Here is a 14,849-nt window from a genome sequence, read left to right as displayed (position 1 = left end):
CATAACATGAAGAAGGAACAACATGATTCAAAACTGTAGGATTTCTATGCGGGAATATTTTGTTGTTGTTGTTTAAAGTTCTGAAGTGTCTCTCCTTCCCTATCCTATGCTAGAGCAAGTCACCACTGAATAGATAAGATGGACAGACAGAAACTTGTATTGTTTGCTTTTCTCTAAAAGTAGATAGCATTTTCCTTTACAGGGGTCTCTGTAGCTGACTTGGACGTTTATAATATTCAAAAGAATTCTTTCTTAGATGTTCTTTGAACAATCTTGCTATACTGCATGCAACATTCTTAGTTCTGCTCATTTCATTCTTCATTATTTCATGCAAGTCTTTCCATGTTTTTCCAAAACCAACCTGCTTGTCATTTTCACAGCATAATCACATACCATACATACCACATATCACGATCATATACCACAACTTGTTCTGTCATTCCCCAAAGGGCAGGCATCCCCTCAAATTCCAGTTCTTTAACACTACAAAGAGAGCTGCTATAGTTAAAAACATATAGGTTCTTTTCCTTTTTCCCCGATGACCTTGAAAAATAAAACTAAGAGTGGAATTGCTGGGTCAAAAAATAGAGTTTTATAATTTGGGGGACATAATTCTAGACTGCTCTCCAAAATGGTTGGATCAATTCCCAATTCCACCAAAAATATATCAGGTATCCCAATTTTTCCACAGATGCTTCGACATTTGTCAGTTGCCCTTCTATTTAGTCAATCTGAAGGTATGATAGCTCAAAATTGTTTTAATTTGTATTTCTCAAATCAATGATTTGGAGTATTTTTTCCCCACAGGGCTTTTTATAGTTTTGATTTCTTCATTGAAAATTGCCTGTTTAAAGAGGTTTGGCAATTGTTAATGCTGTAAAGTTAACCATGCATATAACCTGTAAATAAAAGGCTATTAAATAAAAAAGAAAAGAAAAAAAAAAAAAAGAAAATTATCAAGCATACAAATATAACAAATACATTTATTATAATAAAAATAAAACATTTATTTATAATAAATAATAAAGAAATATATTTTTAAATAAAAAAAAAAAGAAAAGAAAATTGCCTGTTCGTATCTTTGATCATATGTCAATTAGGGAATGATACATTTTTGCAAATTTGATAGTTTTTCTATATATCTGATACAAGACCTTTATCCATGAAATGTCATCTATAAAATTTCCCAAATTTTCTGCTTTCCTTCTAACCTTGGCTATGTTGGTTTTATTTGTATAAAACCTTTAAAATTTAATGTTATCAAAATTATCCATTTTACAACTCCTAAATGCTCTCTACCTCTTATTTGTTCATAAATTCCACTCCCATTCAAAAGTCTGAGAACTAATAAGTTCCATATTCTTCTAATCTTTTTATGAGATTTCCCTTTATAAGTAGGGCATGTATCCATTTATGACCTTATCTTGGTAAATGGTATAAGATACTGGTCTATATCTAAGTTCTCCAGTCTGCTTTCCAGTTCCCAAATTTTTTTTTAACTACATAGTGAATTCTTATCCCAAAAGTTTAACTCTTTACATTTATCAAATACAAGGTTACTATAATCATTTACTACTATGTATGAACTATATTTCTACTGTTACACTGATCCCTTTTCCTTTTCTTAGACAATATCAGATAGTTACCGTCTTATAGTGATCTATATTATATCTATAATTATCTATATATAGATCTGCCACTGTGAAATCTCCTTCCTTTACATTTTTCATGAATTCCTTTGATATTCTTGATATTTTGTAATTTCAAATGAATCATTATTATTTCTTCTAGTTCAATGAAATAAGTTTTTAGGTTACTGAATTGGGAAAGCATTAAATAGATTAGTTTGTATATAGTTTGTATATAGACTAGTTTGTATATAGTTGTCATTTTTTAATATTGGTCCTACAAACATAATTAATTTCTCCAATTATTTAAATTTGGCTTTATTTGTATAAAAATATCTCTTAAGGCTTTCCAAGTATATAATTTCCACACAAAAAATTAGCTTTATTGCCTCAGTGCCCATTCAGATTCCCTCCATTTCTTTTTTTTTCTCTCTTATTGCTAGCATTTCTATGGCAGAAAATAGTAATGGTAGATGGGCATCTTTGTTTCACTTCTGATTTTACTGGAAAGGTTTCTAGCTTATCCCATTAACAGATAATGCTCACTGATGATAGGTAGATGATAGGTAGCTTATCATTTCAAGAAAAAAAAACCTATTCATACCTAAGTTTTCAAGTGTTTTTAATAGGAATGAGTGTTGTATTTTGTCAAAAGTTTTTTCTGCATCTATTGATATAATTATGATGTTACTGATATAATCAACTATATTAATACTTTTCCTTATGTTAAAACATCCCTTCATTTCTGGTATAAATCCCACTTGGTCAGAAGGTAAAAATCTTTATGATAGACTGTTGTAGTCTCCTAGCTAGTATTTCTTAATGACAACTTTTTGTATCTATTCTCACAAAATGCGAAAATTAACCTGAATGACATCATCAAGACACCTAATTCTTGGCTTGGATCTAATCATCTATCTTATCTATCTATCTTTATGTTCTAGTTTTCTGTGAAGAATATAAGCTCCTCAAAGGCAGAGACAATTTTGTTTCCTTTTTAGCTTTGTTCCTCCAGGGGTCACACACAGTAACTGCTCAATAAATGCTTCTACATTCAGTTTTCCCTGGGGCTTTTCAAATGTTTTTAGTCTAGACCTGTATACTCATCCATATGGGATACTTCAGATATGGAAACTCCCTTCATTGATTCACATTCATGGTGTGATAACTCCATTGTAACATGGTAACTCATGGTGATTTGATACCCTAAACGTTTTCAGTGACCCATTACAAAGTCTGCTGAGGTCAGAGGCAAGCCTGACAATCTCTAGCTTTGCAAAATCCTCACTTTTTTTCCTTGAAGATATCAAACATAGGGCAACAAATTGATGATGACCTCAAGTCTATACAAAGAAGTTAAATTTCTGTGCAGAATGAAATCTTGGAAACATTTACATTTTTAAAGAAGTATTTCTATTCAAAATGATTTAAAATGAAAAAAGATTGGTACCTTAAGTAATAAGCTTCAGTTATACAGAAAATTCACTTATGTGAAGTTTTTTTTCCCCCTTCTGTCAGCTGTGGGAACTCAGAATACCAACTGAGCAAACTTTTTAAAACTTTATTTTTACTATCTTATTATCTTAGTATTCTTTAGTATTTATTATTTTAGTATTATTTATCTTAGTATTTCCTTTTGTAACATGGCTAATAGAGGCATGCTTTGCATGATTTCACTTGTATGATTCTTCTCAAGGAAAAGAGTGGGAGAGAGAATTTGGAACTTAAAAAAATTTTAAATGATTGTTAAAAATTGTTTTACATGTAATCAGAAAATATTTCATGGAACCAATAAAAATTATTTTTTTTCTTTTTAAAAATTTTTAAGTTTTAAAAGTTTTTTATTTTCAAAATACATGCAAGATAGTTTTCAATATTCACCATTGCAAAACCTAGTGTTCCAAATTTTTCTTCCTCCCTCTCTACCTCCCCCTCCCCGAGACAGCAAGTAATCCAATATAGATTGGACACATGTGATTCTTCTAAACCTATTTCCACCTTTATCAGGATGCACAATGAAAATCAGATCAAAAAGGGGGGAAAAAGAAAAAAAAAAAAAAGCAAGCAAACAACAATAACCAAAAAAAAGGTGAAAATACTATGCTGTGATCCATTCAGTTTCCATTGTGTTCTCTCTGGATGCAGATGGCTCTCTCCATCATAAATCTATTAGAACTGATCTGAATCACCTTATTGTTGACAAGAGCCATATCCATCAGAATTGATCCTTATATATAATCTTGCTGTTGCTATATCTAATGATATCTTGGTTCTGCTTATTTCATTTAGCATCAGTTCATGTAGATCTATCTCTTCAGGCCTCTCTGAAATCACTGCAGGATCAAAGGGGAAGCACAGTTTGATAGCCCTTTGAACATAGTTCCAAATTGCTCTCCAGAATGGTTGGATCAGTTCACAATTCCAACAACGTATTAGTATCCTAGTTTTCCCACACCTCCAACATTTATCATTAACTTCTCCTGTTATCTCAGCCAATATGAGGTATGTACTAGTACCTCAGAGAAAAAATTATTTAAAAACAAAACAATCTCTTTTGATCTCAGTTTTCACTCTGTACTAGACATTGATTCCAATAGAAAAATGAGAGTCCTCTCTCTGATATATCTGATATATCTCTCAGTCTTCCTTCAGCTCTGTGAGGAGCAAGTCCAAAGGCTGAATTTCCCTCCATCAAAGTTTTATTTTATTTTATTTTAAATGGCTACAACAATGATGTTTCAACTATGTCCTGAGTTTAAAATGCTAAATATGCCCCTAAGCTCTCTGTAATAGAAAGAAACCTAACAATCAGAAGAGGAACTTTTCCACAAGTTTTAAATATGCGAATTATCTCTCTGACTCATCTGTGACATGTCACAGAGATGTTGGGAAGAAAAAAGCTCAGGACACAGCCGGGAGAACATTGTACACAGCATCAAGAAGATTGTGTGATAGACTTAGCTCTTCTCAGCAATTCAGTAATCCCAAGGCAATTCCAATAAACTTAGGATGGAAAATGCCATCTGCATCCAGAGAGAGAACTATGGAGACTGGATGTGGATGGCAGCACACTATTTTTACTGTACATGCTTTTTCTTTCTCATATTTTTTCTCTTATTCTGATTTTTCTTTTACGACATGACAAATATGGAAATATATGTTAAATGATTAAACAAGTATAACCTATATTGGACTGGTTGCTGTCATGGGGGGAGAGGAGGTAAGGAAGGAGAAAAAAATTTGGAACTCAAAAATCTTACAAAAATGAATGTTTAAAAATGCCTTTACATGGAATTGAAAAAATAAAATACCATTGAGAAAAAAAGAAAAAGCTTGGGAACCTCACACTGCACAAATGAATTTTGCTTATTTAAAACTGTTAATGCTACAAGTTGTTACAAAACTGAATCTATAGTTTGATCCAATGATTCCACTACTGACAATGAACAGTAAAGTTACAGGAGGAAAGAGCCTACAAATAGCCAGTTACTTTGTAATACCCCATCATTGGAAACTACCTATAGGTGCCAGATTAAAGACCAGCTGAATACGTTGTTATACCTCATACTGCAATTGACAAAGGAGCCCTAAAAATGGGCTGCATAAGAATACAAAGATTCCTGACATGAAGCCAAGTGGGGCTAGCCAGCTGGGGCAGTGACACTGGCTATAGAAAAGAATGACAGCAGATAAAAGCTCAAGGGGTCAGAGAAGCAAATTATTCTCAATCTTGTCAAAAATATTTAACTCTTTACATCAAAATATGCCTCTCTTAGATTTAGTTTTAAATTGGCTCCAACTCCATTTCAAACGGACTTTTTAAGCTTAAAATAAAAACTATTTTGGCAGTCACTGCTCTGAAATGCAAATTGAAAGTAAAGTTCTAGCAAAGGTAATGAAACTGATGAACTCACTTTGCCACAATCTGAGGGGCAGTAGAATCTAGCTCTCAAAGGATGGCCCCCACCTGCAGGGCCCCATTCTCTAGTGCCCCAGCCTCCCTTGATGTGCCCTCCAGCCTCTCCTTCCATCCTCTCCCCTCCCTCCCCGCCAACAGCAGGGGTAGATTTACATCCAAATTTACTGGGGTAAAACATCATTTTCACTCACTGTGCAGCACCCACTTCCTAACGAGCTGGTGATTTAGATCAAACAGAAACAGAAACTCTGACAACCAAGGTCCTCATTTTTCAGCGTCTGTCAGACATGGCCTTGTTGACTGACCCAGGGTCACGTAGCCAGCAGGTGTCAGACAAGAGTCAGTCAGGGCATTCTCTGACAGTAGCATCTGAATGTCACAGGCCACAGATTTAGAAATGGAGGGGGCCTCCACTGAGACCCAGAGTGGTCCAAGGAGCAGCGTTGTGATGACCCCGACAGCCATGCAGACTCCCACAGAGAACAAGATCCCAGAAGCTCACTGGCCTTCAGAGATTACAGACATCCAGGGAAGGAAGAAGAAATTGGGGCCAGGGCCAACATTGGTCATTGCAAAGGCTAGATCATTAGGCCCCTCACCCAATGAAGGCAGATAAACTGCTGTTGCTGTTGTTCCAGTAATTTTCATTCCTGCCCCACTTTTTGTGACCCCACTTGGGGATTTCTTGGCAGAGATGCTGCCATATTTTGACATTTCCTTTTCCAGCTCATTTTTTAAAATAATAGCTTTTTATTTTCAACATACATGTAAAGATAATTTTCAACATTCATCCTTGCAAAACCTTGTGTGAAATTTTTTCTCCCTTTCCACCCACCCTCTCCCCCAGACAGCAAGTAATCCAATATATGTTAAACATGTTCAATTCTTTTATACATGTTTCAACTTATTTTGCTGCACAAGAAAAATCAGATCAAAGGGAAAAAAATGAGAAAGAACAAAAAACAAACAACATAGTGAAAATCCTATGTGAAGGTGATCCACCTTCAGTCCCCACAGCCCTCTCTCTGGGTGCAGATGGTTCTGTGTCACAAGTCTATTGGAGCTGGCCTAAATCACCTCGATGTTGAAAAGAGCCACATCCATCGGAACTGATCATTGTATAATCTTGTAGCCGTGTATAATGATCTCCTGGTTCAACTACTCATTTCACTCAGCATCAGTTCCTATAAGTTTCTCCAGGTTTTTCTGAAATCACCCTGCTGATTGTTTCTTATAGAACAATAATATTCCATAACATTCATATACCATAACTTATTCAGCCATTTCCCAACTGATGAGCATCCATTCAGTTCCTTGCCACTGCAAAAAGGACTTTCAGTTCATTTTAAAGATGAGGAAAGTGAAAGAAACAGAATGAAGGATCACATGGCTATTAAGTATCTTAAGGCCAGATCTGAACCCTGACATTCTAACCACTGGGCCACCTACCTGCTCCTAATAAAAACAGCCCTGTTTTTAAAAGAACAAAAATGATACTGCAAGTCAAGACCACTTTAGTCAGCACTTGAATAGGGGTCTCCAAAGTTGCTCCCTCCCATTCTACCTTGGTCACCAGCCTAGAAAATTCAACTCACCCCAAAGCGGGGGAAGGCACTGAATTAACTTTGGAGCCGGGAGTAATATTAAGTACATCAAATATGCCCCCTCTCTATATATCCAGTCTGGCCCTAGGACCTCATAGACAATGTCCTTGAATTATCAACTCAGGTCAAAGACTGGATGTCATCTTTGCCACCATTTCTGTCCATCTTACTCCCTCCTTCTCAGGGACTGATAAATTAATATCGTTACATTTGTTCCTCCAGAGGGCATGACAATCTATACCACCTTATGATTCCCCTCAAAATCTCTGTGGGTGAGCTACAGGCTGACCATGTGGAAGCTCCCTTCCCTGACCACCTTACCACACCATGAGTTGCCTCACCTATCCATGTCAATTCCAATTCCACTCTTCCTTATCCTTCCAATGAACCTTTAGTTAAACTACCCTTCATGTTAGACTTGGGTCTTCCCCCCACAAATTATTTAGCATACACATATTTTACTATGTACTTGTTTCTTTCCAATTGCCTAAATAGTGGTGATACTAACAGTAGTACTAAAGATACAAAGAAAAAACATAGTTTTCATTCCCAAGCTCACAATTTAATGGAGAAGACAATATGCAAAACAACGTGTGAACAAACTCTGGATAGAACAAACTAAAGGCAATCTAAAGAAAGAAGGCATTAGACATGAATCTGGGATAGGGTGGGAGAAAACACATTTGATCTTTGGATCCCCAAAACCAAGCATGCAGTCAATGTATACTAAATGCCTGCTATTACATCAATCCCGGCCACACGACTAGCCCACCTTTCTCAAATATATACTTATTCAATATCATCATTTACAACACTTATTCAAAATTCACAGGATGAGAAATCAGAAGGCACAGGCTAACTTTCATGCCAACTTATTAATTCTTTTAATCTCTCCCTTGCTAAAGGGTAGGGGTTAAGCTGAGGTTATACTTTTAAAAACTGATTAGGCTTTAGTTTGTTTTTGTCAAAGCTACAACATATAAATAGCATGGTATTATAAAATAAAGTGATTTAAATTAAAATATCAATATTTTAAGTTTTAGGCTAAACTCGTCAAGTATGACTTTTGGTTCTCTCTGAAAAGTACATAAAATGTAATTTATCAAAAAAAACACTAATCCAAGAATCACCAAAGAAAAGAACCTCAAGAATCAGAACTCTAAATGACCAGAAATACCCTCCAAAAGCTCCCTATCAAAGGAATACCCTGCTTCTGTAAATAACAGGATAGTTGTTTGTATATAGAGCCCAATAGGTACTTTTCTGGTTGCTTTTTGTTGTTTCCAATAACCAAGAGCTTATTTCCCAAGCCAACCCATTCCAGCTTCTATATAGCACCACTGAACCAATGAGTAGTTTTTTCTTCATTAACATCAAGCTATAATCTGCTTCAAACATTCTTATCTTCTAGGGCAAAACAGAATTTAAACTCTTTTCTACACAATAGCCTTTTAAACTCACAATCGAGATCATAAATCCTCAGCTTGAAAACTAAAATATACTCTGGAAGAAATGAGGTTTAGCGTCATATTATCAATATACAATCCAAATGAATATATTAGAGACAAAAGGTTACACATGTCCTTTTGTAGCTGTACATGGGGATGAATTTGTGATCAAAGAATTCCAGAAGATAGGAAACTGCCCAGAACATTTAAAAAATGTTCATTCTGCACATTAAAACTTTTTTGCACAAGAAAATCAATGCAGCTTTAAAGAAAAAAATACCATTATTTTTTAAATAATTTTTTATTGTTTCTTATTTTATAAATAAGAAAAATAAAACATTTTAAAAGAACATTTCTAAGAAAAAATACTCCCAGGTAGGTCCTTCCAGCTGTTATGTATATGGCAGCTCTCCAGTCCTTTATTCATCTTAGATGCCCTTTAAAGGAATCTGGTTAGGGCAGTTAGATGGCGCAGTGGATAGAGCACCAGCCCTGAAGTCAGGAGGGCTTGAGTTCAAATCTGATCTTAGACACTTAACACTTCCTAGCTGTGTGATCCTGGGCAAGTCACTTAACCCTAATTGCCTCAATCAAAAGAAAAGAAAAACTAAAGGAAGCTGGTTTAGTGTCCCCTTTAAATATAGGGTCCAGAAGTAAAAGAGCAAGGAACAGAATAACAAGACTTCATTCTGCGGTGCCTCTATATATAAGGAGTACAGCCTAAATTCTGAATCAGCTTTCATGCTTACATTAGATCTACACTGACCTATGCTGAAATGCTGTCTAGACAACCCTTTCCTCCTGATCAAAGAAAGGTGATTTTCTAAAGCCATGAATAGGACATTCTATTTTTCTGTATTAAATGTCACCTTAATAAAATCATCTTTCTAATCTGTCAAAATCTCTGGTTCTTATCATCTGGTGTGCTAGCTCATCCCCTTTCCAGTTTAGTATCATCTGAAAATCTGTCTTCTATGCCTTCATCATTGATAACAAGTACTGAATAGTAGTACAGGACCAAGGACAGGTCCTTGTGATCCTCCCCTGGACAGCTGCAATCAGGCTGATGAATGGTGCTGTCCTCTAAATTAGTGGGGGTCAAACTATAATAGAAACCATATATAAAGATCCCCGCAGGCCAAATACTGACTTAGAAATCTATATATTAACATTATTTGTGTTCTATTTTATTTTTAATTATCTTGTCAAATATCTCCTAATTACACTGTAATCTGGTTCTGGCTACACTTGGAAGTCTTATGGCTGGTGGGTCACATATGCGATGTCTTTGGCCTAACTCAAAGGTCTCCCATTCTGACCAAAAAAGGATCATAAAACTGCCAAAAAGCCTGGCTGAAATCCAGGATCACTCTCTTCAGTATTCCCCTGATCTACAAGCATAAGAGAGATCAAAAAGGGAACTAAAATTAGTGATCTAGTCTTTGATGAATTCATGATGAATCTTTAATAATAACCATTTTTATTTAAGCAGCCATTTAAATTAGCTATTATTAAAAGACAGTGTAACATTCATATAAATATTCCATATAAATGTTAACTTTCTATAAATATACTGACATTTATCTTCTCCAGACTTAAGTTCATTGGTATAAGGAATTTCTAATGGGAAATTCCCAATATCAATGCAAATCAGCAAACTTGAGAAGAGAAGGAACCTTACCCAGCCTGGGATCCAAAGCTTGTTAGCAGCAGGAGCCCACTCTAAGCCGTCCTTCCAAGGAGGACCACTTTCATCCACTACTTTCCACTGCCTGGCTGCCTCACACATACTACCCTTACTGTTTCAAAACCCAAAATTTTTTACAAGGATAAATATCTGAATGGATTTAAATGAGATATCAAAACAAGGATAAGAGCCACTAGGCTATGATTGAATCTTCATTGTGGCTACACTAATCATTTCACTGAAATAAATATTCACATTTTCCACAAATTAGAGAAGGAAACGAATGGAAAATTACAAAGCACCTACTATGTGCAAAGCTCTGTGCTAAACATTGAGAATAAAAACAAAGACAGGTGATATTCACATACTAATGGGAAAAGCCTTGCCTGGGACCAGACTAAGTCAAAGAGGCCTTGCCTCTGAGGCTGGCTGGCTCTCCAGGCATGAGGCCATGTGGCTGAACTTTAATTATCTCTAATGTTGTTAATGTGGGCACTTCCTCCCAAAACAACAGATCACACAGACCTTCTACTACCTTATCCATGTCTTCAAAAAGTCGTCAATGGGCAGCCAAGCAGGTTAAATACAATGCCTGCCTGACTTCTGAGCCGGCTGGGCTTCAAACACACACAAAATGATACCTCCTCAATCCATACATACATACTTAAATGGGTCCAAAATTGGAAGGACCAGCCAGCCTTCGTGCCTAACTGACAAAACCTTTATGAGAACTCGGCTAGCTAACAAATCAAATTTTTTTTTTAAAACGACTGAATCTGTTAAGAGAAAAAACCGCAATTGGTTAAAGATAGAACACTACCTTAAATGAGAATTCCAGAGATCTTGCCATATACTATGTAATATTTTAGAAAATACAACAAGAATGACAATCTGAAACTCAGAAATACACATCACAATCCAAGGTGAGAATATCTAGTAAATGGAATTAAAGGCAGTATATACTAATATGGACAACAGGCTGTGCACAGAAAACAGTCTTTCAGTGGAAAAGTGTTTATTTTGAGCGCAGTACATGCACAGGGCTATACAAAAATGGCAAGGCCCGAAGCGTGGGAGAGATGAGACCAAAGTGAAGCAACATCAGGTGCTCTAAGCAGCCCACAGTTGGTTTACAGGAAGTGCTCCAAAACTTCAGAGAAGAGGCAGAGGGGGCCAGGAGCTGCATCATGAACAGGTTTTGCCTAATGGGGAGAACACAGTTCACGGCAGAGAATGGTACAGACAGCTCCACAAAAGGCAGAACCATGCAGTGTAGAGGTCAGGGACAGACCAGGGAGAGCCTTGAATGACAAATTCAAAAAATGGACTCTACCCTATGGGCAATTTGAAGCGACTGGATATCTTGGAACAGCATCTCCAGAAGCTGGTGTAGTGTGAGAGCCAAAGATCAGAAGCAGGAAGACTAGTCCGTGTACTCCCCATGGTTCCTCCCGGAGCATAAATCTGACCATTTCCCCTCTCCCCCAGTGGCTACCTATTATCTCGAGGAACAAACATCAAATCCTCTGGCTTCTCCAGCCCTTCTTAACTTCCCAGTCTTCTGCTCCACACCTACTAATCTCAGGACACTGTCCTTCTGGCTGTTCCTCCCTCAGGATGGGCCATTTTCGAACCCTCCCTCCCTCCTCTCTGCTGACTCTGAGCTTCCTGTCAGTAACTCAGCTCAAATCGTAGAGGCCTCCTGGCTCTTGCCCTCCAGTTCTGTCCAGCCCCCAGGCCTCACTGGGTAGCACAGCAGAGAAGAGGGCTGGGCCTGGTAAGAGGTTCAGATCCTGCTTCAGACAATTACTGCAAGTCATTGACATAGTCTCTCCATAATCGGGGTCCATAATCAGATGATCGGTTAGAATCATCACAACTTCTGCCTCCTGGGATTGTTGAGAGGATCCAATCTCATTGGATCAGTTTGTCCCACTTACATAGAGCCTTGTCCCTTCAGACTTTCAGCTCCTGGAAAGCAGGGCCCTGGCTCAGGACTCTCTTTACATCCAGCACTTAGCACAGTGCCTGGCTCACAGAAGGCATTCATTTTTATAGGCTCAAGTTTGTTGTGATGAGAGCTCACACTGGGGGATATGGAGTAAAAATGAAACATGACAGCTCCAAAAGAAGGGACCCCGGACCCCTGATCCATCCATCCAATCCCCACAAGCAATGTCGCTCTGTGTCTGCATGAAGGCTTCTATCTACCAAGAGTCCAAAAGCCTCCCGGTGAAATAAATACTTCAAGGTAAAATCTCAACTATGTTTCCCAACATATTAATACTTATTCTTTGGCAAATCAATACTTGGATGTGGAATTTCATCTATTTGAATAATCTCTTGCATCCTATCACATCCAGTTCTTCTCTATCCCCTGCTATCCATCACTCCTTTCACAAAGGGGCCATCTCCATTCCATGATGTGCAAGCTAATCTTACAAACTTCTGCTCCCTTTTTTGTTACTGATACTTCCTAGCCTGCTTGTGCCCACCACATGCCGCTTCTTGATCCTTTGGACAACCTTAAAGCTTAATTCTCCAAAATGTGGTATTCCACGACTTGTGAGCCATACAGATGAGTCTTAGCACACCACAAACCAAACGCCGCTATCCCAATTGAAAACAACTTACATTTTCCTTAAAAAGGTAAGGTTATTTTAAAAGGTATTCAGTGCTGACCCTACATTTCAGGAAGGGGATGGAGAGCTAAGCTCGTGGAAGAAGACAGTTTTTCCTTTCATTTCCCAGCACATGGAACTTGCTTAATAAATGAAAGGAGAATCTGCAGAGCAGGGGCTTCCAAGCTGGGGTCTCTCAATGTGCTTTGCAAATATTCTGAAGCCTCTAACTCAATAGCATTAGTTTCCTTTGTAAAGCTATGGCTTTTATTAAAAGCCACTGTCCTGAGAAGGGGTCCACGGGCTGCCAGAAGCTCGCCAGGAGGGCAGGCGGAGCTGAGGCTGCAGAATCGGGGGAAGGAAGGCGGACTCCGGGAGGGAGTGGAGGTCCGCAAGAGCTGTCACAGGGAGGGGGAGGAACCAGTGCCCCAGACTTGTGTGCGGAGCTGCCGGACACTTTGGGGGGGAGGGGGAGTCTGCATTAGATTCGGGGACCCCGGTTTCTGGGACGCCCCGTCCTCATCCCAGTTCAGTGCGCGTGTCCTCGCCACTGCATCTCGGCCGGCTCCCTCCCGGGCAAAGCCCCTCTGGGGCAGAGGAGGCCGGGCGAGGCCCGCAGAAGCCACAATTTGTAAATCCCGTGAGCACCACGAGGGGCACACAGTAGGCACCACATAAATGCTTCCCCCCCTCCCGGTGCCCCTCATCCGTAACCTCTGCATCCGTTTCCCCGCTCCCAGTCAGGCCCCCCATCAGGAATTAGGGACGTTGCCGGGCCCCGGCCCAACAAAAAGCGCTCTGTAAAGCGGGCTGTGCCCGACGGGGGTCTCACGGCCGGCCCCCGCGGCCCCCGCACCAGCTGGCGGCATCGGGGCTCGCTTCCTGCCCGTCCTCCGCCCTCCCCGCCCCCACCCCCTCCTCCTCTCCGGGCTCCCGCGGCCTCCCGCGGCGCCGGCCCGGAGTTCAAGTGCTGCCAGAGCTCGGCCGCCCCCGCCAGGGCCGCGGGGGCGCCTTGGGCCCTCCCGGGCTCTGCCCGAGCTCTCCCGGGTTCTCGCAGGCGCCGCGGCCGCAGCCCGCGGCCTGTCCCCGGGCGCGATTGCGGCCTCTGAGGCGCCGGGCAGGGGCCCGCCTCTGCCCCACCCCGAGGGCCCAGGAGGAAACTGAGGCGCGGGCCGCAGGGCGGGGGAGGAAGCGAGGCCCAGGGTCCAGCCCAGCCCAGGCCCGCCGCCGCCGCCGCCTTTTCAGGCTCCCCTCAAACTGTCACGGCCGCCCCCGCCCCAGCCCGCCCGGCCGCCCCGCAGCCCGCGCCGCCGCCGCCTCCCCAGGCCTCGCGAGGGCCAGTCCCGCCAGGCCGGGGCGAGACTCACCCATGGCGCCGCCGCCGCAGCCGCCGCCGCTCCTCTCCTCAGCCGCTCGCTCACTGACCGACATCCCCTCCCCCGGCGAGGCCGCCCGCCCGCCCGCCGATTCTCCAACGCCGCCTGCGCAGCTGACGCAGCGTAGTCTCGCGCCGCTCCACGGGGCCTACGGACGCCGCTTCGACCCCTCCGCCGTCCGCGCCCCGCCCTCCAAGCGGCGCGCCCGGACCGCTCGCGGGGCTGCCAGGCACGCCCCGCCCCAAAGGCCAGGCCGACCATGGCGCAACCGGCCGTCGGCAGCCATCTTGCAGCCGGGCAGGCGGGAAGCTTCGGGGGTTCCTCGGGACCCGAACCTCCCGGAGGGATTCGGCGAGGCGTTCTGGCCGTAACGAGCGCGCTCCCCTGAAGCGGCTGAAGTTCCTGAGGCTCCCCTTGGCGTTCAGGGGGCAGCCAGAGAAGGCGGGAGGGTGCGGCTCCTGCCCATAACAAAGATGGCCGCCCCAAAGGCACGTCCGGTCCCCGGCCCGAGCGTCTCCAACAGCTTTAGAGCCTGGCTACGCAATTGGCGGAAGGGAAGGCCAGGC

At 41.2% G+C, this 14,849-nt stretch overlaps 1 protein-coding gene across 2 annotated transcripts in view; it reads right to left on the bottom strand.

Moving 5' to 3' along the window:
- The window catches only part of SEPTIN7 (septin 7), a 68,715-nt gene extending 54,362 nt beyond the window's left edge, over positions 1–14,353 (bottom strand). Inside the window, exons 1-2 of one of the 2 annotated variants that reach the window (XM_031951689.1) lie at positions 14,275–14,353; positions 12,406–12,407 (exon numbers count right to left, since the gene is read on the bottom strand). In XM_031951689.1, coding sequence (XP_031807549.1) covers positions 12,406–12,407; positions 14,275–14,338 — 66 coding nt within the window. In that variant the 5' untranslated portion in view covers positions 14,339–14,353. The remainder of the gene's footprint in view (positions 1–12,405; positions 12,408–14,274) is intronic. The other variant, XM_031951685.1, reaches the window with a different exon arrangement.
- Positions 14,354–14,849: the final 496 nt, after the last annotated feature.

The sequence above is a fragment of the Sarcophilus harrisii genome, chromosome 1 (assembly GCF_902635505.1).
Source record: "Sarcophilus harrisii chromosome 1, mSarHar1.11, whole genome shotgun sequence".
NCBI lineage: Eukaryota > Metazoa > Chordata > Mammalia > Dasyuromorphia > Dasyuridae > Sarcophilus > Sarcophilus harrisii.
The sequence above is the reverse complement of the archived record's forward strand: the minus strand, read 5'-3'. Positions and strand labels throughout refer to the sequence as shown.